This window comes from Mus pahari, chromosome 2, assembly GCF_900095145.1.
Source record: "Mus pahari chromosome 2, PAHARI_EIJ_v1.1, whole genome shotgun sequence".
NCBI classification, from domain to species: domain Eukaryota; kingdom Metazoa; phylum Chordata; class Mammalia; order Rodentia; family Muridae; genus Mus; species Mus pahari.
Window position 1 is genome coordinate 70,079,419 of NC_034591.1, and position 25,850 is coordinate 70,105,268.

The following is a 25,850-nucleotide window of genomic DNA, read 5'->3' on the forward strand; positions in this document are numbered from 1 at the left end:
GATTTCTGAGTTTGAGGCCAGCCTGGTCTACAAAGTGAGTTCCAGGACAGCCAGGGCTATACAGAGAAACCCTGTCTCGAAAAACCAAAAAAAAAAGATGCTTCGTATTTGTAATGGCTTTCTGCTTAGCACAGTTCCGGGTGCTTTTTACAGGAGAACGAGATGCTAAGAGAAAAGAGTGAAGCTATAGATCACAGTTCCCAGCAGGAGGAAAATGAGGAAGGGGTGTCAACCCAGGCAAAATCTCGACAGCAGAGTAAGACAGAAGAAAGCAAACTGGCATGTGCCTCTGCCTGGGAAGCCGAGAAGAGCGCCGAGGCTAGGAACGAGGTAAGCCGAGGCAGGTACAGGCTGCCCACCAGCCTTCCAGAAAGACCTGGTGGTGTTAGTGAACTCTGTGTGTAAGTAGGCACTGTCATTAGCAAATCTGACATACAAAAACACACTTAAAAGTGTGTGCCTGTTAATTGTACTTATAAAGCAATTAAGCCGGGCTGGCAAGATGGCTCAGCAGGTAAGAGCTCTTCCGAAGGTCCTGAGTTCAAATCCCAGCAACCACATGGTGGCTCACAACCACTCGTTATGAGATCTGACACCTCTTCTGGTATGTCTGAAGACAGCTACAGTGTACTTATTTGTAATAATAAATAAATCTTTGGGCTGAGCAAGCCGGGTTGACCAGAGCGAGCAGAGGTCCAAAAATTCAGTTCCCAACAACCACATGAAGGCTCACATCTACAGTGTACTCATATACAGAAAATAAATAAATCTTTTTTAAAAAATTAAATAAAAGTAAAGCAATTAAGTCATAGAATCCTTTTCTCTGGTTAAAGACAGAACTTATGAGCAGCTTTGTTATCGTGTTTGCCGAGACAAGGAGTAAAAGCCAGCTGGCATCCAGATTAGCCTGGCCAGGGCTAGGAGATCAAAGGACCAACCTTAAAAATCTCTCTTTCGATTTCCACTAAAGCTCAGACCCAGGTCTTCAGTCTGCTAGTGGGTCATACCGAATCACTGGTGCCTGCTTCCTACCTCTGATCTTACCTAAGAGACCAGAGCCAGACTCCTGGAGGGCATCTTCTGTACTTCTTTTGACTATACAGGGTGAAACCCAGGACCCAGGTTGAAGGGATGGATTCTTTTTGCAGTCAGTGCTTCCCCTGCTTCATGTAGGCCATACCCTAGATTTGACTTAGCCCCCATATGATCCTAGCTGCAAGTTTGGCACAGAGGTGCTCCAGGTAAAACTGGTGGTTCACAGACACATAGGACACTTTTTTTTTTTTTTTTAAAGATTTTATTTACTTTATGTGAGTACTCTGTAGCTGTCTTCAGACACACCAGAAGAGGGCATCGGATCCCGTTACAGATGGCTGTGAGCCACCATGTGGTTGCTGGGAATTGAACTCAGGACCTCTGGAAGAGCAGTCAGTGCTCTTAACCTCTGAGCCATTTCTCCAGCCCTAAAAATCTCTTTGCTTTTTTTTTTTTTTTTTTTTTTTTTTTGAGACAGGTTTCTCTGTATAGCCCTGGCTGTCCTCGAACTCACTCTGTAGACCAGACTGGCCTCAAACTAAAAAATCCACCTGCCTCTGCCTCCCAAGTGCTGGGATCATTTTACCTGCACAAGGCATTCTTATCCTAGTGGTTGTTTTTACTGTGACCAACTACAGCACCTCCTTCTCTGGGAGATGGAATCTGGGGCTCAGTCTAGAAAACCCTTAGAGGATGAGCTGGGCCCTTAGACAACCCTCATCACCATGTAACCTTACACCAAGGAACTGGCTTTGCAGAGCTGTTGATGGAAAAAAAAAAAAAAAAAAAAAAAAAAAAAACACAGCTCTCCTCTTAAAGGGAGTAAGAGTTCATTCTAGAGTCGTTTTTTTGAGTGACCATGGCCCAGGAACAGATTTTAGTTACCCCTAATTCCATGTTCCAACGTGGAAGCAGTTTCATGAAGGTTTTTTTTTATATATAGGTGAGTTCAAAATTCACTCGTGGGTACGTGGGAGAGGCAGTGAGGTGGGAAGAACTTTTCTATAGCTCTCTGGGCTCTCTTTTCGGTTGGTGGAAGCTGATTTATTAGCTCTCAAAAGGTTTTATCTGTTAGTCATAGAAGGTTAGTTCTGACAGAGGCAGGCAAGCAATGGCTGTTCTGAGAGCTAGAAGTAGCCCAAGATCAGAAAGGTAACCTTGGACCTGAACTCGGCAGTCTCCCCACACCACCAGAGTTGCAGTCAGTCAGTGTTCAGACACAGCTTCTTTGCAGGAGTTTTTGTTTTGCAGTAGTATCAGATTTGCTGACTTTACTTGTTCACCACTCTGGCCCCACTTCTAGCCTGTTGTTCTAGGAACTCACTGTTTATATCACAGTGAACTCTCAAGGGTGTGGCTTCTAGAGACTCTGTTTAGACTGGATACAGGCCAGTGGTTGGACAGTGGCCTAACACCAGGAGCCCCTAGTTCAATCCTCAGTGCTACTCAAAACAAACAAACAAACAAACAAACAAAAACAAAAACCCGAGAACATTCTCAGGTCCCGGTCGTGTAGCAGCTCTTAAGAACATAATTAAACACCCCTGTCTCCTTCTCCTCCTCTTCCTCCTCCTCTTCCTCCCCCTCCTCTGCTGCATCCTCAGACTGACAAATCACCTCCAGGTAGACCAGATTGTCCTCCCTGTGGTTAGGCTGTTCCCCCCTCCACTGTGGGAGACAAAGGGTAGAAAGAGCTTGGAAGGAAGTATTTGACTGCTAGCAGCAGATGGAGTGTTCACTATATATAAAACTGTTTAATATTTATAAGCAATTGGTCCATATTTACAGGCATTTTTATTTGGCTGGTTCTCTGGGGATCCATTCCCTCCAAACCTAGGGCACTTGGCCTTTGCCCCCAGATGGTCATTTTAAGGTCTGAATATCCGGTAGCATGTCCTCCCCTTTCCAGGTGGTCTTCTAAACCACTTCACGGCTAACATATGGCTCTGGACACTTGCTTTTTGCAGGGAAAATTAACTATTTATAAGTGTTCTCCTTTGGGTCTCCTTTGGCCGCATTTTGAAAGGAAGAATACACCCAACCTGGGCTCCCTACCCGTTCTAGCTTCAACCCTCACTCTAAAATTGAGAAGCCTTGGTACAGGTCTATACTCCCAGTGGCTTGCAAACTGGAGGCAAGACTGAAAGCTCCCGGGCAGCTGGGCAACTTAGCAAGACCCCATCTCAAACTGCAAAGATAAGTCAGTCCACTTTCCATAGAGTCACCTAAGAAAATGGTTTCTGCTGTTCTTTATTTGATATGGAATTCTCCTCGCATGTTGGTGTCTTTCTCTTTACTCCCCCATTGGCCTTCCCAGGAATTTCTTTGAATTACTTAAATCACTGTAAGACATGGTAGACTCCTTAAATAAAGTGAGGAGCTACAATGTAAGAAAACAGCAATTTGGATCAAACTTTAATATGTAGGAACATATTAAACATCCAAAGAAGGCACTTTCTTGGTCTTACACAGCCCAAACTGTCCAAAACAGATCTTAAATTCCTGCTCCTCCACCCTCCACCTGCTGAACGCTGGGATTATAGGCTTGTGCTCTCATCCCCTGCCATGCCTCACCAGGCTTCTGTCCTTGGCCTGAGTCACTTATGTACTACAGATTGTACCCTTGTTCTCCCGGAGCTGCTGTGCTGCTTATTAAGCTAGTCTCAAACTTGTGATCCACTTCAGCCTCCATAGTAGCAATATTCCTCAGAATAGCTCTGGCTTTTTTCTTTTTTTTTTTCCTTCTTTTTAAATAAAAGCTCTGGCTCTAAAACAAAACAAGTAAGCATGGGTGTTTTGCCTGCCTATATATGTCTCTGCACCCTCTATGTGCCTAGTGCCTATGGAGGTCATAAGAGGGCACCAGATCCCCTGGAACTGGATTTTAAAGCCACCAACTGCCGACTGGGACTCTGCAAAGGCAGCCAGTACTGTTAACTGCCGAGACATTTCTCCAGCATTGTCTGCAGTTTTGGTGAACTTCTTAACAAGGAAACGAAAGACGAGTCAGATCAGTAAGTCAGTTTTCCAGGCTCTATAAAAGAAACGTGGCTTGGGCTGAGAGTGCAAACAGGTAATATGCTTTCCTGTGTAGATTAGGATACACAGGATACTTACACAGGTTAAAAAAGATAGCTCCATTAAATGTCTCCTCTCCACATTTTTAAAGTCTCAGTCTAAAATGGAACTATTTTATAACTCCAGGGAAAGGAATTTTAAAACTCCAGGTTCACATTTTCCAACAACATAAAATGAACTGAAAGTACACTTTCAATGTTTCTAGAAACAACTCAGCTGTCCATTACTTTTTTTTAAATCCTAGACACTAAACCACCAAGGAACTACAAAGTTTGCAACTTTTTTCTCCCTGCAGACAAGAGTCTCAGATAGCCCAGGCTGGCCTCATTTACTATGTAGCCAAAGATAACCTTAATCTCCTGACCCATAATTACACTGCTCACATGCTAGGATGACAAGCCTGTATTACCACACCTTTAGTGCTGGGGACCTAATCCAGGGCTTACACCAAGCAAACACTTTACTGTGCTACATTCCCAGTCAACAATGGTTCCTGTGGTTTCACTTAGACGGGACCTTGCCATTTGTACCCTGGGGTTGGCCTTTTTAGTCTGTCTCTACCTCCCAATTGGTAAGATTACCTCCCAAGTGGTAACATTCCAGGAAAGCACCACTATTCTTGGCTTTATGTAATAGGGACAAATAGCCAACTTCTATGAAGCCAAATGTCTCAATATTAGGTGAACTTGACTATATTAAAGATAAATAACGCCAGGTGTGGTGGCATGCCTTTGATTAGAGCACTGGAGATGTAAAGGCAGGTGGATCTGAGTTCAAGGTTAGCCTGGTCTACATAGCAAGTTCCAGGCCAGCCAGAACTACATAAACTCTGTTTATAAAAGAAAAACAGAAGCTAGGTGGTGGTGGCACATGCCTTTAATCTCAGCACTTGAGAGGCAGAGGCAGGAAGATTTCTGAGTTCGAGGCCAGCATGGTCTACAGAGTGAGTTCCAGGATAATCAGTAGTCAGGGCTACACAGAGAAACCCTGTCTCAAAATCCCCCCTGCCAAAAAAAAAAAAAAAAAAGAAAAAAGAAAACTAGAAGCCTAGTGTTTTCTACTGTTAGAATCCTCAATTTAGAGGAAATACATTGGTAAAAACTAAATGAAACTGTTAGTTTATTAGACAGAGAACTTACTAGAAACTCAATTAATTCCTTAGCTGAGCTGTTGTCCCTAAAGGAATCACTATTTATTCCCTATGGATCCACCACCCATCCAGGGCTACAAAGAATATCCTCAACCTCTTGAGCACAACAGCCAACTGACAAACAAGCAAAAAGGTTAAAAATTTGGAGTTATTAACACCATCATTCTAAAAAAGATGTGAAGCATCATTTTATGTAACAAATTAGCCAAGAAGTCCACAAGCCACTAAAATACAGTTTTCCAATTAAGGAACAACTTAAAAGCTAATATTCGTTTAGCATCAATATATAGAAATCCTATGGTATTATGAACTCCCTAACAAATATTTCATAGAACCCAATTTATCTGACAAAGATAAATCTATTTGTGTATACTGTCAGTCCAATTCTATCTCTACTACAAAATCTTAAACATTTAGTGGAGATGTCATAAATAGCACATACTAATAGAATCCCATGTTCACTGATATCCTAGTGCACTCTGAATGGATATCATTTTGTGTATGCCAGGCACACATGTGGAGGTAAGAGGACATTACTGTGGCGTCTGCTCTCACCTCCCACCTTGATGTGGTTTCTGGGGATTGAACTCAGGTTGTCAAGACTTGTGCTAAGAGGGCTTTACTCTTTCCATCCTTGCTGAATATTTTTAAATAGTGATTCAAGGATGAATTTAAGGTCAGAATTTAATTGAGAACTAAAATCAAAAGGTTTGGAATCAGGTTTCAAGACAGATGCTTCCCACCTAAAATGCCAAGAAATAGGAAGCAGAAGTATTTGTCTACTAGAAATCCAAATCCTTAGATATACGGCCAAAATGGGTTTATAGTAATCCTTGGAGAATAAGATTCATACAAAATCTCTCTCAGCAAAAATGAACTCTCAAACCCAGAGCACATCTTTTTAATCCCAGTACTGGGAAGGAAAGGCAAGCTGATCTCTGAGTTCCTGGCCAGTCTGGTCTACTAAGTGAGTTCCAGAACAGCCAGGACTGTTACACAGAGACTGTTTAAAAAAAAAACTAGAAACAAAACAAAAAATGCCACAAAACCCAAACCTCTTTCAAAAGTCACAAAATTTGAGCCAGATGTGATGGTGCATTCCAGACTTCCCAGCACACAAAAGGCTGAGATAGGATTGCCATGAGTTCCAGACCAGGTTTGCCTTGGTTACAAGCCCCTCTCAAAAAGGACAAAACAGCCGGGCGTGGTGGTGCACGCCTTTGATCCCAGCACTCGGGAGGCAGAGGCAGGCGAATTTCTGAGTACGAGGCCAGCCCGGTCTACAAAGTGAGTTCCAGGACAGCCAGGGCTATACAGAGAAACCCTGTCTCAAAAAACCAAGGTGGGGGTGGGGGGGAGGACAAAACAGAAAGGAGGGGAGAAAAAGCCTAAAACTAAGATTTCAGTGTTTTTCTGAGGTAAACATTTTCTGTTTATACACAGAGCCGTCTACATTGGTCAGATACATCTTTCTCTTTGGAAGATTTATTCCAACTACTTTCATCACAGCCTGAAAATTCTCTGGAGGTAAAAGGAACCTTGACTTATATTTAACACCCACCCCACACTACCCCAAATAAAACCCTTGAATTGACAGACCTCTGTGAATTTAAGACTCTCCTACTTGGAAGACACAGCAATTTGCCAAATACATTATAAAATACAAAGGCTTAATTTTCATAGAAATAATCACTTTAGAGAATTAAAATGTATGCCATTTTGTCAGAATTAGACCATTGTTAACTTGTTTTCCTTGTAGCGTGAGTCTCTTTACCACCACCTGTCCCAGACTAATGAGGACTGCTCATTAGCTTATCCTTGATCCTTTAGTGTAGATGTTAGCTTCAAATGCATCGACTGAGAGCTGGATCTTAATGTTACAACGCTTAATGTTTGAAATAAGCTCTAAGCTCAACTCCCCGATTCAAGATCCTTTACCAAGTTCATCAGCATATTCTGAGACCACATATTGTATCTCAAACATTTTTTCATAGTATATCTGTATTACAAAGAAATTTGACAAAAATAATCTAAGACTGTGTATTAGACAACGGAACTCCCTTTGAAATAGTGTTTTTGTTCTTCAGGGCATCTCAGTGGAAGACATTCCACCTTTTCTGAGCAGTGTCTGTGAAAGTGTGAATTCCTCAGTACAGAACATAAATCTGAGCCAAGCTATAAGCCATGATGTCAATCTTCATGAAGCCATGCTGTTGTGCCCCAACAACACATTTAGGAGAGAACCATCAGCAAGGTCTTCACAGGCACAAGAACCATTTCTGCAGTTAAATTCTCATACCAATCCTGAGCAAGCCAATCCTGCAATGTCTCTTCCACCATTTGACAATCAAATGAGGAACCTAACAAGCCAAGATCTCCTGTATGACCTGGATTCAAATATATTTGATGGAATAAACCTAATGTCATTGGCCACAGGTTTCAGTCCATTGGAAGTGTCTCATCTTTTTGAAGAACCAGATTCTGGGCTCTCATTAAATTCAAGTTACAACAGCACCTCTCTCACAAACTCTAATTCTTCTTACTGTATTTATGATGGGACTGTAAGTTACAATAGTGACCTACAGTCTCTTTGTCATGATTTAGGTGCTGTAGGAGGCTCCTACCCAGAACCCCATAAACACTGTCATATGGACCATAGGACTATAGCTGGCTTTCATGTGTCTCTTGAATGTCAGCATGTATTTCATGACCACACTTACCATTTACAGTCAGATATATCAGAGCCCACATCTGAATCTTTTGCATGGTCTGGGAAGTCACAGAAAACCAGTGGATGCCTTGATAACCCAGATAGAAACTTGAGCCGTGATGAACAGCGTGCTAAAGCTCTGCACATTCCCTTTTCTGTAGATGAAATTGTCCGCATGCCTGTTGACTCTTTCAACAGCATGTTAAGCAGACACTACCTGACAGACTTACAAGTTTCTCTCATCCGTGATATCAGGCGAAGAGGAAAAAATAAAGTTGCTGCTCAGAACTGTCGTAAACGTAAACTAGACATCATTTTGAATCTAGAAGACGATATATGTAACTTGCAAGCAAAGAAAGAAGCCCTTAAAAATGAACAAGCTCAATGTAACAAAGCTATTGACATAATGAGACAGAAGCTACATGACCTTTACTACGATGTTTTTAATAGGTTAAGAGATGACCAAGGTAGGCCAGTCAATCCAAACCACTATGCACTTCAGTACAGCCATAATGGAACTGTTTTGATTATACCCAAAGAAATCCACTCATCAGGCCACAAAAAGGAAGCCCCAAAGGGAAAGAGAGAGAGAAGAAACTGAATAGCTCCAGTGACCAGCATCACAAACTGTTTAACTATTTTAAGATTTTTAAAAGTACTGGTACTTGAATCATTCAGTTAATTCTGATGTTTAGGAATCAAGATTATGCTTCTGTGAAGTTGGGAGAATCCATGTTCCTGCACAATTCATAAATATCTATGTGAAGTAATCTCCAAGAACTACAGCCACCTTGTAATACAGTGATAACCTGAAAACATGCTTTAAGACCTATGGCTTTAAATTGAAACAGTCTTAAGTGTTTTCTGAAGGCTACTTTTTAATATTTAACTTGTGTGAAAATAAATTTTGTATTTGAACTATTACAAAAACTTTATTCCAAGTCCAAAGAATACTTGCCTTATATATTTAAAAATCCACTCAGTAACAAACTAAGCTTAATATGCAAGGTTAATAATCATTGACAAGCTTCTAACCAATACACCCACACATTAAAATGCAGTTAGGTCACAGCCCTACATCTATACAAAAAATTTACAACAGCACTACTAGCCTGTGGTGACCCATTTCAAGACTCTGATGTTTAAAACGGAGGGGGGGGGAGGAACACCCCAGGAAGTGGTAGCACACGTCTTTAATTGCACCTGGAAGGCAGAGACAGGTGGATTGGAGTTCTGGGGCTATATTGAGAAATTGGGGGCAGGGGGATAATGCACATGAACACAAATAATCTTTAATAAATGGATCATTATAGCAAGCTCCATTTTGTTATAACTCACCTGTCACCAATTCTAGGTTTTTAAAATTACATAGCTAACATCCAAATAGCCTGTAATTAATGTCATCACATGGTTACCCAGTGCAGTGAATCATTTAGTTTTTCCTAAATGTCAAAATGCTCGATGTCAACTGGAATTAAATCTGTGACAAAATATCAATTTTATGGTGAACTGTCTACAATCATATTGAATGAGATGTATGAGCTAATGGTCTATAAATTCCAATTATCAGGTGTATAAATCCCAAATATACTGTAGCTGTCCTCACACATTGGATTCCATTATAGACCTACCACATGGTTGCTTTTAACCTGAGCCATCTCTACAGCCCTTACCTTTATAAACTCAAAGTGGTAGAGTAAGGATACTTATGCGAATGCTAGGTAAAAGCAATAGTAAGCATTGCGGTAACAGTGGGGAGTAGAAGTGGGCATTCACCAGCTGCTCTTGAAAGACCTAGCTTTATTCCCAGTATCTTTCACACATACACACACAGGGAAAATTTTCTTGAACGATGCCCACCTGGTGAAACCTCCAATTTTTTAGGCTAAAGAGCTAGCATCTGAGTTGACTATACAAGACCATTTGGACATAAGCCCTTCCTTAAAAGTAATACGACTCCAGATAGTGCCCCCTATTGGGAGACTTGATGTCATGGGAAATACATCACCCCCAAAGTTCCACACTATTTTGCTTTGAGGCCTACTTACACATTAGTATGCTCAATCTTGAGTACAGCTACCAAGACAATGTAGGTGTGATTTCTCCTGCAATACCGACTTAGTACTCAGGGGGCCAAAATTGCTTCAGAATTTGTGAAAGCTTTCATAATTGAAACCATTTGTTCCCAGCTAGAGCTCAATAGGTATCAGACTGCTTAACTGATGACTGGCAAGCTGTCCTTCCTTCCATCAGTTTAATGAGAGCTACCATGTTAACTGTATGACCCAAGCTCAAGTTCCCAGTGGCAGTTAGACCAACTCAATCCACACCTCCAGGGTATATAAATACATGTGCAACTTTCTCAGATTATAAAAACTAAAAACCAGAATGTTAAGACACCTCCAGTGATCCCTCCACCCAGAATTTCCTTTTAAGTAGCACATACAGCAAGCACAGTACCATACCTCCCATGTGTCTCACCTTTTTCCCTTTTATGGGATTGCTTTAATTTCATTGTTTTAGTGATTTTTAAAAACAATTGTGTGATGTAGACTTTATTTTGCTTTGTAGTTCAGAAACAAATTCTTAATGGCGGCGGGTGTGTGAACAAGACTCATCATGCAGCCTTGTCTAGAACTTCCCAAGTGCTGGGTTTGCTAGCCAAAAGCCAAGTATTTGGAATGACTGTTTACAAGATGTTAAGAGCTCATTCATTAGCCATTGACTTACCTGTATACATTGCTTTATTGTCATAAACAAATGAGGTTTACCGCTTACTCTGTTTTAAATCAACTTCCCATTACTCTTAAACCACAACACTGAGCTTAACCACAACACTCATTCGCATTTGGAATAAAACTCTGAGACTCTTTGTGGTGTTCTGCAAAAGTGTTAACTCAAAACACTCTACCTGGTTAAAATCCATGATTTCAAAATGCCACCATTCATGCTCAACATCAAGTTGTAGCAGTGTACAATTCATACATAGTAAGGTATACTTTATTAGACAGCAAATAATGCCCATCAATGCTTTTTCTCCTATCAGTATTGAATAAAAACTGTAAATGTATAGTTCTGTGCAAAACTAATCTAGCATTTGTAGTGGCTATCTTGTAGACAACTGATGTCGATAGAACAAGATTCACACTTATGTGTAAGCATTACACCAAGTAATTTGGATACAAAAGTATTTATTTTATAAAACTTGTATTTAAAATAGAGCTCTTATCTGTCTACTCACAAATCCTAATTTAAAACAATACATTATCCTTTGCTAATTTGATGTTACCCTTTACAATCAGCATTTTTGTAATTTTATTAAGAACCTGTACTAAATGAAGTTTTAAATCAGAAAACATTCCCTTTTCTTAAAAGTGCTTCTTAAATGAAGGCACCAACAAGAACTACTTTCAGATGGTACAGAATTTCTTATTTCTTGAAGACTCTGTGGTTGACCACTTCTTCATTAGTTACCTGCAGCAAGACACCTTCCTGCCAAAGGAAAAAAAAAGTATCTGAAGAAGTTTATCATGTTTGTCCAAAGAACCTAAGTAACTTCAGTGGTGGTTTTAGGATTAAAGCAGACTCACTGATGTGTATAATAAGCTCTGAATATCACATTTCTGAAAAGGCAATAAAGCCTAGAAATCAAAAGGGCTGTTTTAGGAAATTTCAATAGCCAACCTACAGCATTTTAGGGCAGGACAATGGGCAAAAAATTATTACATTTTAACCCAATTATTTAGTACAGGGTACATAAAGGGTTTTGCTGCTGCTGCTGCTGTTGCACAGAAACTTCTACTGTAGAAAAACACTATCCTTAGCCTGTCAGACTCATCCCTGATACGCATGTATAGTTGTAACCACAATAAACACAATGCCTTTAAATGCCTAGTTGACTCAAACTGCTTGAACCAGGATAGGTGAATGAATACACAAGGGTGGAATGATAGGCAAATCTCATTTATTGAACTTGCAGCCTAACTTTTACCTACCATTTTACTACCAACACCACTGAAGGAAGCAAGAAAAGCTTTATTAATGATCACTTGGCTTGCCTCAGCTGTTGAAATGAAGCACTTTACAGTCTTTGTGGCAGCAGAATATACTTGTCCATGGTTCATATCAATGCTAAAATTCCAGCAGGGAAAAAAATGATATGTTAAGCACCTGAATCTTCATGGAAAGGGAGGGGGTGAGAAAGAAGGAAAAAAAGGGAAAACAACCAAAATAATTTAAGTAAATGACAGATTGGAAAACAGGGTTTATAAAATTATCTTGAGTTTATTGTTAAACTCAATTTATAAGCTATGTTAAACTACATAAGAACTATACTGAAAAGACCATTGAAGAGTTTATTAGTTTATCTTTTAAGGGAGGAAAATTAAGAAAGAAAAAGTAAACAAGTTCTTACCTAAAGAAGTTTAACTGAAGCTTAGAACTATTTTGCTCTACACCCTCAGCTTTCGTTGGCATCCTTATCTACTGTAGTTAAAGCTTTGTAGATACAGCACAGTTTTTTAAGACTGGCTGAGATTAGTCGTCAAGAGTTCTCTTGTACTAGACCTGTGTCCCTGAAGAGTACCTCGCTGGGGTTATTTCCTTTCCTTGCATTGAAGAAGCAGCATCTAAAAGATCTAAAAAGGTGTTTCTCTTTGCAGAGACATCCCTTAAGTTAACTAGGTAATTTATTCCTGATGAATTTCAGACAACACACTTAAATCTGACCAGCATTTTTATCTTACACAAATACAACAACAGCTTTGCAATGGACCTTAATTATACTACCCACTCCTTAACTTATTTAAAATAAAAAGTCTATAATTACACAATTTCCTTTAGAATTATTTTATTAAATCATAAATGTACAACAGCTTCTTAACTCTACACACGCACTTAAATTTTTAAAGGAAAAACGTTATGTCTTATTACACCATGATCCTGGCTAATAGCTTTTCAAAACTTTTGAGAAAAATCTTAAAAAAGGTTTCACATGTCACCTGAAACTTACAAATTTAACATTATCAAAGAAGGAATGCTTCTACACTCTTACAAAGACCACTAGAAAGAAACAACAATTAAAAAGNTAAGAAACTGTCTCAAAGGCATTTTTTTTACAATCCTTCCTCCACAGTAAGGTAATGTTATTAAATAATCCAATCCATTCACAAAATGGCTCTCTGCATCTGCTCTGGTGTCTTCTGCCATATCACTGCATATTTATGCATGACTGAGATAAGAGTTTCCTTAACATTGTTATTTCGATAACCTGAAGCTGTTCTGTTACCTCTGGGCTCTCATCCTCTCCTATTTATACAGTGAAGCCTGTTTCAACAGAAGTAAAGAGTAAAAAAAAATAGGTTATGAAATTATCCATCTAACCAGATTTTAAGGATAGATAACATGATCCTAAAATGCTTTTAACTCCTGCAGCTAGTTCTCCCAAGATAATAATAATTGTAAAACTTAAAAACTACTTACCCATGGTAAGTAGGAAGAAGCTTAATATCTGCTCCTTCCACCATAGCCACTTCCTCCACTTCCTCCAGGACCATAGTTCCCTGCAGTGATTGAAACAAGAAAGCATGCTTAGAACATATATAAATGCTAATCACCAAATTGTGTGTGGTAGAAAGCCTGGATTAAATAAGAGACCCTGTCTAAAAACAATGCACCTCCAACCCATACTACAAAAATAAATCATTTAACAGTTACATGAGGACACTCTCTTTAGCATCTATTAGATCCTCCCCCTTTTTGAGTTGCAGAACTGTTTGGACTTCCATTACTCCCCAATAATCATCCAGAATTGTGTTTCGTAATTACCTCCACCATATGGTCCTCCCATGTTCCTGCTACCACCAAAGTTTCCACTCTTCATTGGACCATAGTTAGAAGGTTGCTGGTTATAATTTCCAAAATCATTATAACTTCCACTTCCATAATTTCCTGTAAAAGAATTGGAATACCAGCTAAACCTCTGAATACAAGCATTGAAGCCAAACTAATGTCTAATTTTTAAGACAAATATTCTCCAAAACAAAAGTACACAATACCTATCTATAATCCTACAATTTAAGGCATCTATCTACGACAGTAAAATAAATGTCATTAATTCTAATCCAAATTCCAACATAAAGGTTGTAGATGAATTTATTACCTCCTCCATAGTTGTCATAACCACCTCCGTAGCCCCCACCCTGGTTGCCATATCCAGGTCCTCCACCACCATATCCTCCTCTTCCTCCTCCATAACCAGGGCTACCTCCAAAATTGCCACCTATTATAAAATAAGCCTTTAAGTAATTGCTTAAATTTTTCAATTCCATTTGAATTGTCTTTATTACACTCATTTCTGGTTTTTCAAAACACATAAAATATATAACGTCTATTCTAGAATAGACTCAAAGGCAAAGTAAATACCTATCCTTGGGTAAACACATAAAGCAACTTAGATCCCAGAATTCTCCTTTGAATTGCTAAGTATTGCAAATTCATATGCTTTATAGTTTTGAGGAAGAAACTCTTGACAGGTAGACCTGCATTTAAGGTCAATCTGAACTACATGAAACCCAGGACTATGTAGAGAGAGCTCCTAATATTAATAACTTGTACTATCCCATATCACACTGACTTCCAATTCCAATATTCTAGCTTTTCTACAATGGACAGAACTCACCTAAGTTTTTCATGAATCTCACAACTTTACATTATACAATAATAATTAGGCAAATTCGTTAATAGAACTCAAAAATCACCTTCCAAAGCCAAATACCCAATTTGATAGGCAAAACAAGTGATATACAAATTTAACCAAGCACCAAATGCAATGTTACTAAATATATCAAGATACATAAATCAAAATCAATTAAAACTAACCTCCAGGCCCTCCTCCATACCCATTATAGCCATCCCCAAATCCACGTCCACTTCCGTATCCATCTGTTTATAAAAAGTAGTAAAAATTAAACTTAATTTTCTCCACAGTAGTATATATCCCAGAATGAGGATGACTAGAAATCTCACTAGTTTATTTGTTGGGGACATTGAGGGGAGAGTGTAATCAAACCATATTAATTCAACCTTACTACCAAGGCAACACATTTTTATTACTAGGTTTAGACCTATCAAAAAGCCTTACTTCAAAATTAACCTTCTTAAAATGAAGAAAATATATAATACCAATGTTTTATCATACTACACATTCATTTATATAAACAACCTAAAAACTCTGACAGCATTTTTAGATAAGGACTTATAGCCTTAGCTTGCCTTGAATTCAATGTACCTATGTGTTTGACCTTCATCTTTAATCATCCTGCAGCTTGTTACCAATTACTAAAATTGCAGGTTATCTTGTCTGGTTATCAGATTCATCCTTAGGCTAAGTGCATGCTAGGCACTATATATGCTCAGCTCATCATGTGTAACCTATAATCAGCTCATAATTTCCAATGTGTGAACATGTAGCTGATTGATTCCTGTGCGGCTTTAGGACCCTATTTCTTTTGGCTTTTTTGAATGTGTCTTCCTTATATATATATCCCATACCCTCTCTCCTTCATTTCCAGAATGCTGAGAGCTCAGTTCTAATGCGAACACATCCAGCAATTTAGAACTGCTTTAAAATTTTGTTTTTAACCTTATTGATGTGTTGACAAAGCATAAGAGTACACTACATAAACCAGTGTACATTTATGTATGATGGTGGCCAGAGGGCAACATCTTAACTTTGTCTGAGCATAGTCTCCTTTCTTTCTCTGCACTACACACTGCAGGCTAACTGCAAAATTTATCTCACTGAAGACATTCTATTCAAAATGCAAACACAAACTTACCAGATCCCCCCCTAAAGTTGCTTCCTGGTCCTGGTCCAAAATTGCCACCGCCACCACGAGAATCCCCAAAACCAAAGTTTCCTAGAACATTATAATCTAATCATTAGCAAGAACAAGATAATCACATATACATATACATATATATATATATATATAAATATAAAATGTTACCTCCTCTTCCACTCCTAGAACTTTGAACTTCCTGCATTTCTTGTCTAGACAATGCCTTTCTAACTTCTGCATTGTGACCATTTATGGTGTGATATTTTTGCACTGGAATAAAAACAATTGTCAGCACCAACAGTAAACAATTCTTATAATGTAAGCAACACTTTTTAAAATACAAAGCACAACTCATAAACAGACACTTACGGACAATTTTATCCACAGGATCATGGTCATCAAAAGTAACAAAGCCAAAGCCTCTTTTCTTTCCAGACTGTCTATCGGTAATTATTTCAATAGTATCAATTTTTCCATACTCTTCAAAGTAATCTCTAAGGTGGTGTTCCTCAGTATCTTCCTTAATTCCACCAACAAACAGCTTCTTCACAGTCACATGGGCTCCTGGTTTTCCAGACTCCTGCAATAATTACAAAGTTATCCCGACAGAAAAAAAACCTTGATTACATCTAACTTTTATGTACATCTTAGGACGAATTCCTCCAGATAATAGGTTTGAAGAGGCTGGTCTTGGAATAACACGTACAAAAAAGCCAGTACAAAAATAGAGATCAATGCATTTGGGTTTTCCTTACCTCTCTTGCTACAGCACGTTTTGGCTCAACTACCCTGCCATCAATGGAATGAGGCCTTGCAGCCATGGCAGCGTCAACCTCAGCCATGGATGAGAAAGTTACAAATCCAAATCCTCTTGATCTTTTGCTTGCAGGATCCCGCATAACCTTTAAATCCAAAAGATAAGCATTCAATTTCACAGCATTAGGTAGCAATATATAAATTAGAATGTATTGATAGTGATATTATTCCCTAGTATTCACACCCAAACATACATACAGCCAGACTTTGAGTTAACGTACCACACAGTCTGTGAGCTTTCCCCATTGCTCATAGTAGTTTCTCAAACTTTCTTCTGTGGTTTCAAAGCTTAAGCCACCAATAAAGAGCTTACGGAACTGTTCCTTTTCTCTCTGCAAAGGGAAATACCATTTCAATTTTTATTTACATTTTCTCTTTGTATGCAGGAAATTAAATTCTTAAATATGACGTGACCTGCTGGTAGAGTACCTTTTTCCTCTCCAAAGGAACAGTTTCTAAAGTTTTCTGGGGGGGGAAAAAAAAAACTTACATCAAATTTAAACCATATGTTAAACTGCATATTAGTTGTGTTACACCAAAAATTGCCTGAGCTGAGCTATACAAGTTTAATCTAACTTCTAATTCAAGTAAATTTTCTTAAACTTAATCAGATTTTCTTCAAAAAATTCAGAAAACCATACTCAACTCTTTTGAATTCTTTTGAAATTCATTTAATTCTACAACCCAAGCCCAGAATTGTGTTAATTTTTAGATTAAAAAATAATTTTTAAAAAGCCCCTCCCTAATGTTTCCAAATTCACCACCTGAAAAGTGGCATATTTGCTTTTCCTTAAACTGCCCCCTGTGGTGTTAATCGTAATTATCTCAAGAGGAAAAAAAAAAATCCTGCAACTCTGAAACAAGCTCCAGGAAGAATGCTGAAACTCCAGATAGATCACCTTAAACCTGGGTTTTGCCAGGCACTTATTATTGGCTTACCAATAGCTACAAAAAAACTTATCCAGGACCTATGATTGCACAATGAAATGAAAAAGCAAAATTAAAAAATAAATTCGTTATTTTATTGTACAGCCTAAATTTATAAGTTTCTCCAAAATATGCTCAAAAAGCCTTTCTTTACACTTTTTAGGTTTTGGATAAAAACGACCAAAATTGTTTTAAATAGTACAAAAGCCTTAATCAGGACTCTCCAAATAGTTTCTGGTAGCTCTACTAAAATGTCAGTAAATTGGCTTTCCTTAATCTAAGTTGCAAGTATTAAATACACCTAGTTTTTTCATATCACTAACGAAAAGCAAAAGCTCTTTACTTACCTCGGGCTTTTTCCAAACTTACCAGACGTCCACTATCGATTATAAACAAGGTTATTTTTTATTTATAAGTGTGCTCAGAGTCAAAGAAAATAACCAAGAATACCCCTTTCAAGCTAATGCTTATCAGTGTAATTATGTATCATAACTTAAAACAAAAAAAAAATCAAAAAACCGAATAACCAAGCTCAAACACTGTGACCCCGAACTAAGTTTTTATATAGCCAGGACGTGGATTTTTGTTCACTGAGCCATGCTTTAAGAGAAGGCTAACTATGAAAAGTCAGTTATTTCACTTCCTTAATGTGACCACCACGTGTTAAGGATCCGTTGATTTTTCCCAACAAATTCAAAGATCCCCTTATAATGCTTATAATTTGAATTATTTCGATCATAAGGATCCCTTAGGGAGATAAAATATCGTGCAACAAAAGCAAAGTAACCCTCCACTCATGATAACATCACCTCCCTAGCTTCCAGATGAGCGCTCCCATCTTTCCACTTTGACTTCCTACTGCTGTTCAAGTGCTTTATCACTGTCCTGGAAATCTTAAACTAATCTTAAGTATTATGAAAAATAAAACGGCAGCCACCCGCCCAGGCCTGGGTTGTACTACTCTTTCTCGGCCTGATCCAGTAAAGCTGGTGGAGCGGCGCCACCCCGCCCCCACCCCGCGCCTCGGAGGCCTCAGAACGCAATGGCGCCATTTCGTCGAGGGGAAGGCAGAGAGCCTTAAGCGAGGTGCGCAGGACGCCTAAGACCCAAGCTCAAAACACTAAAACCACCTCGAAACGGCATGAAAACCTCCCAAAGGGAAGGAAAACCGCTAAACACGTCTACGCAGTGGCGAAAAAAGAAAGCCAAACTAGTAAACCTAAATAGTTGAGAGCAAAATCGTAGCGAGGAAGGAGACGGGAAAATGGCGGACGCCAAATCCGGTTCCCGGGAGAGGGGGGAGGGGAAGCTTCGCAGACTCGCTCCAGGGAGCCGGGCCACCCAGAAACGTTCCGCCGCGAACACAGCCGAGTCCCTAGGCACGCGCACATCGAGGAAGGCCAGCGATGGCCCACTCCCGCGCTCCTTTAGCGGCCCAGCCCGGTCGCGGCGGGCACTTCCCATCCCCCACCCCAGCGAAGGGAAATGGCGCCGGGCGGCTGAGGGCGGGGAAGGCGGTCGGACAATCGGGCCTCCGACAACGAGCCCTCCGGAACTCGCCAAGGCCAACCGCCACTCGAGTGGCCGCATCCCCTCCACCGGACCGCGGAGGCGGGTGGCCGGTTTCCATGGCGGTGCTTACGGCCTCGCCGTGCCCTTTCTAAGAACTCATTGATTTCAAACCCGTTACCTCCATCGCGGACTCAGTCGCTTCAGCCCGATTTCCCGCAGCCGAGCGAGATGAGAATGACCTCCGCGGACGGACGCGCACGGGACTCGTCCTGACGCTGTGGGGAGAGCAGGCGATGGCCAAGAAACCGGGCCGCAAAGGAGCTCCTGCACACGGGACCGGCGCCGCTGCTACTGCCGCTGGAGCCGAGACCGCCGCTTTTCTAGAACCTTCCCCCCACTAACGCGTCTCCGCTTACGTCACGCCGTTACGCAAACGTCCTAACCGCCGCCAATGGCGGGAAGGGCCTACACGCCCCTTACGCCAAGTACGTGACACTCCCCCTTTAGGTACAGCGGGACTGCTTTACATCACTTGCGCAAGTGTGTTCGGTGAATTGCGGAAGGCTCGCGCTCGGCGTGTTACTACGTCCGGAACTAGGTCCGGCCCCCACCTGCGCGTAGGGAGCGGAGAAACGGTCGCGCAGTTTGAAATAACGCCGTCGGGAGGGGCTTAGGCCGGAGCTTGGGCGTGCGGCCTTCTCCGCCCAAGCGTGCTGTCTGCAGCTACGCCTTTGCCAAGCCCGTCCCCACAAGTCTTGCCGAGCCATACAAATAAGTCTACCCGTCCCAAAGGGGTTCTCACTCGGTCCCTCCCAGACGGACTTGTAGTCCAAGTACAACCCCCGATGCTGCAAGACTTGGGATCCCGCGGCCAGTGAGAGGTGGTGCTTAAAGAACCCCGCTGTTTATCTCCCGGGCCCTCGAGCCGGGCGAGGAGGTGGGCGGAGCCCCGCTTTGGCGCGCTCCGGGACGCAGAGGAGCCTCCGCGGTCCCGCCCGCCTGCCCACTCGCCCGCCTTCCCCCCGAGCAGGGGACCCCCTGAGCGCCACGCCGCGGACGGTGAGCGGTGCGCGCGCCGCCCCCCGCAGGACGCGTTCCCGGCGGGCCCCGCGCGGCCAGGGCGTGGGCGGTGCTCCCCCTCCCCCCGGCGGAGCTGCCCGCGCCCCCTCCCCTCGGATGTGGCTGAACTGAAGCGCGCAGGTGGGAGACTCTGCAGGATCCGCGGCCCTGAGCATCGGAGCGGTGAAGTTCGTGCCTCGGCTTTTTTTTTTTTTTTCCCCTCGCGCGCGTGGTGGGGGTGAGGATGCTCTGTGCGTCCGAGCTTGCGGGGAGGCTGCGAGCCCCGTGGGCCGCGGGCGGCGGGAAGCCGGCCGGGGCCTGGTCGAGGCGCCGCGCCGGTGCGCGGGGGAGATGGGACAATTGTGCACGAGGGTGGGAGCCGGATGACAGCTGCCGAGACTCCAGACAAAGCGCGGGCCTCCCCTCCCCCAGCCCCGCCGCGGGCCCGCAGGGAGAGAGCGGTTCAGGCTCTGCAGCTGCGAGGCCCGAGGCTCCGGGCTGCGGCGCGCTCCCGGCTACGTGGCCGCCGCCGGATGGGGGAGGCGCGGGCCCGTGGCGCAGTGCCCTTGAGCCCCCGACGCCGCCTTTGTTTCTCCCCGCGGAGGCGCCGACCACGAGGCCCGCGCTCTCGGGTGGGGGACGGGCTCCCGGCGCGGGAATGGAGCTGAGAAGGGGCTCTTCTCGAAGGAGAGCGGCCGTGAAGGAGGTCGATTTCTTCTATCCTTATCAGGACAGTACTTGGGAGCTCGAGGCAGGGGATTGCCAGGCGTTGAAGCCCAGACTGGACTATAGAGAGGGATTACCGCAGCACCCCCCCCCCCAAAAAAGGCCAGAAAAATAGGACTAGGACATCTTAATGTGTTCCTTTATACCGTGACTGAGCAGGGAGGGCCTCTGAAAAAAATAAGGATGGAATTATATGAGCTCCTTAGAGTATTCAGAAATTTAAGAAAAAGATCTTATGGTAATTTGCGGACAAAAGATAAATAGTCGTAACTGGTTTTAAAACAGAAGATTTCCTTTCATCCAAAATAAACACTGAATTGTTAAAATTCTATTTGGATTGGGAAAATAACAATTCTCACCACGTAAAGGTTGTTCCTAGGAAGATTATTTTTACTAACTTGGCTAAAGCACTAACATACTGAAATTATTATTAACATGCTAATAACACGGGAAGTCAACTGTTTTCCTGCATTTTTACCCGAAATTTACATGTTGAAATCCACACAAAACTTGTAGTTGCCTTTTGTGTGACATGAAATTTTAACTGTCCTACATTTTTTTTCTTGCAATAGCTCTTCAAGTCTCCGATTAAATTTAAAAAATGGCCTCCAATAAAACTACATTGGTAAGTTTGTGAAAACCTAGAACGTAAGAATCTTAACTGAAAGATTTTATTTTTCTTTTAAAATTATAACATGTGGGGGTGGATCTCTGAGTTCAAGGCCAGCCTGTTCTGCAGTGTGAGTTCCAGAATAGTCAGAGCTACACAGAAAAACCCTGTCTGGGCGTGTGGGTTGGGGAGCTATAACCCGTGGTGGACATGGTTGTGCCTTCCTTTAATCCCATCATGAGTGGGTGAATTGCTGTTAGAAGCCAGTCTACCTAAGTCCGTTTATTTACCAGCACACTAAAGAAAAAGGAGTTACACTAAAATAAGGCTTTCCTTAAGGAGGATCATGATCCTTTTCTTTTTTTTAAAGCGTGTAGTTTTTGCTGGATGTTTTTGAGGTAAAAATGCATGTTTGTGGATTATAAAACAGCTCAATCAATCTCCAGAGCCCAAGGAAAAGTGGAAAGAAAAAACAAGTTTCCTCCAGAGTGTTCCTTGATTTCCACACAGGTGCTGTCCACTGCTCCATAATATTGTTAATGTACTGAATGGGGGGAAGGGTCTCATGGACAGCTCTATGAAAGTCTTGTGGGTTGGCATGGTTACCCTTGAATCTGGACTGCTGTAGAGATACTGAGCATTCATTAGTGCACAGAAAGTGAGTTAGATACAGCTCACGTGGCCATGAGCAAGAATTAGAAACTGTCTAGGACTGTTAGATCAATTCTGTTTCTTTTGAGCGATTTCTGACTGTTGCTAAATCCAGTGTTTGTTTTCTTGGGATTTCTAGTAAGTTAGGCAAATTTATTTTTGTCGAGTTATATTTAAAATAAATAAAACTGGGTCAGCCAGGCAGTGGTGGCCCACACCTTTAATCCCAGTACTCCAGAGACAGAGGCAGGCGGATAGATCTACACAGCAAGTCCAAGGACACCAGGGCTACACAGAGAAACCAAAAAAGGAGGGAGGGAAAAAATGGGTCTGAAGGTGTATGTGATCCAGCCTGTGAGAAGCTGAAGCAAGCAGATTGCCTTGACTTTGACGCTAGCCCGGATTTGAAAATTCTGGGTGGTCAGGGCTGCATTCAAGACCCTGTCTAGAAAAAGATTCATGTCAAAAGAGTGAAGTTTACAGTTGTGGTTTCTACATTAATGAGGACACATTGATCACAATCATATGGAAGTGTGCATTAACAAAACATGGGTTTTGATCTTTTGAGTTTCTGAACCTTGAGCAAGAGGGTATTTCTACCTCATATAGTACATGACTTCAGCAGGTCTACAAAATGGACTAGATTCTGTAATTAGAAGCCCTTATGGTCACTCTTAGATGACCCAATACAGTGATAAAGCATGCAACATCTGGTAAACTGAAGGATGCTGTTAGTGTAGGTATAGCCCTATATGCTGATGGATTGAGTGTCTTGGTTGTGAGGTGCTGCTGTTGGTTTTTTGTTTGTTTGTTTGTTTTCTTTTGTTTTGTTTTTCCTGCTTGATCCTTTACTTGGTGATGGTTTGAGGGACTTGGCATTTGATAGGTGTTTTTTAAGTAGCATCTGTAGTTATGCATGGTGGTGCATACCTGTAATTCCAGCACTGGGAGAGCCTAACTCAGGAAAATCACTGAAGTTAAAGCCTAGACTGGGCTACTGTCTCAAAATGTTAAAGGGTGCATAACACTGTTGTGGAGATGAAATGCTTGAGCACACTATATTGGGTTATTTTTGTATCCCATGGGGACTTCTAATTAACCATCCCAAGGTTTTTAAAAGCACTCCTTTAAGCCGGGTGTGGTGGCACACGCCTTTAATCCCAGCACTCAGGAGGCAGGCAGATTTCTGAGTTCAAGGCCAGCCTAGTCTACAAAGTGAGTTCCAGGACAGCCAGGGGTATACAGAGAAACCCTGTCTCAAAAAATAAATAAATAAAAGCACTTCTTTAACAAATCCATCTACCTCCGATAGAATAAAAAAGAGACATTTTTGACTTGTGGAACAAGGTTTTTCTCTAAGGCCTAGGTTGGCCCTGAACCCATGATCGTCGTCAACATATTTCTACTTCCTGGGTGCTACTAGTGTGTGCCTCATGCCCCTCCTCAAAGTGAACTTAAACCCTAGAAGGAAGTAACTTTTTCCTACCAGAGAAAATAAACCAGCATTTTGGACTGTAAAAGTGATATTTATCCTTGGGATTTAATTTTATAAATTGATGTTGGAAAAGGGATGTCGTAGGGCTGCAGTTTTAGGTCTACCTTGCTGCACTTAATAAGACCAATCATTTAGAGGGATATGGTGGACCAAGCCATCCAGTACATGAGATATAGATTCTGGAGGAATGGGAATTTGGGGTCTTTGGTTACATAGTGAATTTGGAGGCTAGCCTAGGCTACATGTGACCCTGTCTTGGGGTTTTGTTGTTTTAGTGTTTACTTGCTTGCTTGTTTTTAACTATCACACTACAGTCATAATTGCTATTCTGTTGCTGTGATAAGACCCCATAACCAAAGCCACTTCTAGGAAAGCTTATTAAGATTACAGTTGAAGAGGGTGAGGCCATGAGCATCCTTCTGAGAAGATGGCAGCAGGCATGACATTTGAAGCAGTAGCTGACAGGTTGTGTTTGATCACAAGAACAAGGCAGAGCTAAATGCAAACAGCATGGACTTTTGAAACCGTTAAGTATCTGCCCACCACCCCATTTCTCTCCTCCCCCCAACATCCCTCATCCAACAAGGCCACATCATCCTCAAGCAGTTCTACCTGCCACCTGGGGACCAACCATTCCTATATAAACCTATAGGGGCCATTCTCTTGTAAAGTACAATTACTAATAGTTACTCATTTCTCCATTGTTGGCTAATGTTTTCTAGTTATTTGACACTTATGTTGAGATTAAAATGAGTGGTGATTCTGGTAAATTTGGTCGTGTAGAATCCTGGAATAAAACTGGGAAAGGATAAAATTATTTCTCAGATGGTTGGGGGTTTTGCTGTTGTTTTATTTTTTCATTGCATTGGTGAAGGGGATTTGGCTATAAGTGTGAAGCAGTGAAGCAGAACTTTTGTTTTATTGTCTACTGACTTTCTAGGAGGTACTTACCCTGGATCATGGAAGATTAAAGGAATAAAGGGTTAAAAGCTTAAAAATATATATATATGTGTCAGATGAATGAACAATTTGGCCTTAAAAATGTACAAGTTTTAAATTTTTCTTAATTTCTCTTTTGTTTTAGCAAAAAATGGGAAAGAAACAAAATGGAAAGAGTAAAAAAGTTGAAGAGGCAGAGCCTGAAGAATTTGTGGTAGAAAAAGTACTGGACCGTCGTGTAGTGAATGGGAAGGTGGAGTATTTCCTGAAGTGGAAGGGGTTCACAGAGTAAGAAACCTCAGTGCTTCATTTCTTATGGTTTTGTTGTTTTAAGCTAGGATGTCTCGTGTAGTACGGACTAGCCTTGGACTCGTGTTTCTTTTCCCAGGTGCTGGGATTATACTTGTTCACTATGCCTCATTTATGCATTTATTGTTTGTTCTGTTGTGATAGGGTCCCATGAGTCCCAAACTGGCCTTGGACTTGCTATAAAGGGATAGCCTTAAACTCTGTTATGTGTGGGTCCACCTCCCCAGATCATAGGCGTGCAGCACCGTAGATGTGTTACTTGGACCTAAGAGTTAAACCCAGGGTTTTTGTGCATGCTCTACCTGTACTATTTACCACCAGCATCCTTGGTCCTTAGGTTAGTACCTTTAATGGTGCTTTAGAAGAGCATTAAGTTTTACTCTTAGCATAAATGTTGAACCAGTTTGATTTGTTTGAGGTTTATTTAAGGCTTGGGGAGGGGGGGTGCATCTAGAGAGATAACTTGGTGGTTAAGAATACTTGTTCTTACAAAAGATCAGGCTTTGATTCCCAGCACCTACATGGTGGCTCAAAATCATCTGTAGCTCAAGTTTTAGGGTATCCAGTAGCACCTTCTGACCTCATGAAGCACCAGGCATGATGAACATGCATGCTTACATTCGAAAAACATTAAAAAATTTAAAAAGGGTAAGGTTTTAGCAAAAGTTAAAACCTAACATTTTAAAGTTTATTTCTATAGACAGTCAAACTTAGAAAATTAAAGTTCATTAAGGCAGAATTTTTAAAGTAGAATACAAAGGATTAAATGTCATTATGACATTTTTAAACAAAGCATGTTATAATGAATTCTTCCCTTTTATCTCTCCCACCTCCTGACCCATCTTTTCCTACTTATGACTTAATGTGTTCTTTTTCTTTTTTTTTTTTCTTTTTTTTTTTTGTTTGTTTGTTTGTTTGTTTGTTTTGGTTTTTCGAGACAGGGTTTCTCTGTATAGCCCTGGCTGTCCTGGAACTCACTCTGTAGACCAGGC

The 25,850-nt window shown here is 41.4% G+C and overlaps 3 protein-coding genes across 9 annotated transcripts in view; 2 read left to right on the plus strand and 1 right to left on the minus strand.

Moving 5' to 3' along the window:
* The window catches only part of Nfe2l3 (nuclear factor, erythroid 2 like 3), a 27,450-nt gene extending 18,586 nt beyond the window's left edge, over positions 1–8,864 (plus strand). Inside the window, exons 2-4 of the mRNA XM_021191593.2 lie at positions 154–330; positions 6,707–6,790; positions 7,351–8,864. Coding sequence (XP_021047252.1) covers positions 154–330; positions 6,707–6,790; positions 7,351–8,574 — 1,485 coding nt within the window. The 3' untranslated portion in view covers positions 8,575–8,864. The remainder of the gene's footprint in view (positions 1–153; positions 331–6,706; positions 6,791–7,350) is intronic.
* A 2,283-nt stretch (positions 8,865–11,147) lies between these two features.
* On the minus strand, positions 11,148–19,584 carry Hnrnpa2b1 (heterogeneous nuclear ribonucleoprotein A2/B1). 7 transcript variants are annotated; one of them, XR_003843152.1, is made up of 13 exons: positions 19,248–19,584; positions 17,060–17,095; positions 16,852–16,962; positions 16,570–16,716; positions 16,184–16,394; positions 15,983–16,084; positions 15,812–15,892; positions 14,853–14,915; positions 14,134–14,253; positions 13,800–13,922; positions 13,455–13,534; positions 11,969–12,104; positions 11,148–11,465 (listed from the first exon to the last, which is right to left on the minus strand). XR_003843152.1 is itself a non-coding variant. In XM_029534607.1 (12 exons), the coding sequence occupies exons 1-11, from the start codon at positions 19,251–19,253 to the stop codon at positions 13,476–13,478; spliced, it is 1,059 nt and encodes a 352-aa protein (XP_029390467.1). In that variant the 5' UTR covers positions 19,254–19,584; the 3' UTR covers positions 11,148–11,465; positions 13,455–13,475. The 7 variants fall into 7 exon arrangements, 6 of the variants coding, with proteins under 6 accessions (XP_029390467.1, XP_021045503.1, XP_021045504.1 ...); XM_029534607.1 differs by lacking the exon at positions 11,969–12,104; XM_021189842.2 differs by lacking the exons at positions 11,148–11,465; positions 11,969–12,104 and adding an exon at positions 12,111–13,298.
* Positions 19,585–20,758: 1,174 nt separating this feature from the next.
* Positions 20,759–25,850, plus strand: part of Cbx3 (chromobox 3) — a gene marked incomplete at its 3' end in the record, with an annotated part of 11,034 nt that continues 5,942 nt past the window's right edge. Inside the window, exons 1-3 of the mRNA XM_029535273.1 lie at positions 20,759–20,834; positions 21,427–21,479; positions 24,695–24,837. Coding sequence (XP_029391133.1) covers positions 21,456–21,479; positions 24,695–24,837 — 167 coding nt within the window. The remainder of the gene's footprint in view (positions 20,835–21,426; positions 21,480–24,694; positions 24,838–25,850) is intronic.

Bases quoted from the DNA above. Each gene is read 5' to 3' on its own strand.
- Hnrnpa2b1 (XM_029534607.1), bottom strand. The intron at 15,893-15,982 runs GTAACATTTTAT...ATAATGTTCTAG, and splicing joins TTCTAGGAGTGGAAGAGGAG to GAAACTTTGGTTTTGGGGAT. The intron at 13,535-13,799 runs GTAATTACGAAA...CAATCACTGCAG, and splicing joins GGGAGGACCATATGGTGGAG to GGAACTATGGTCCTGGAGGA.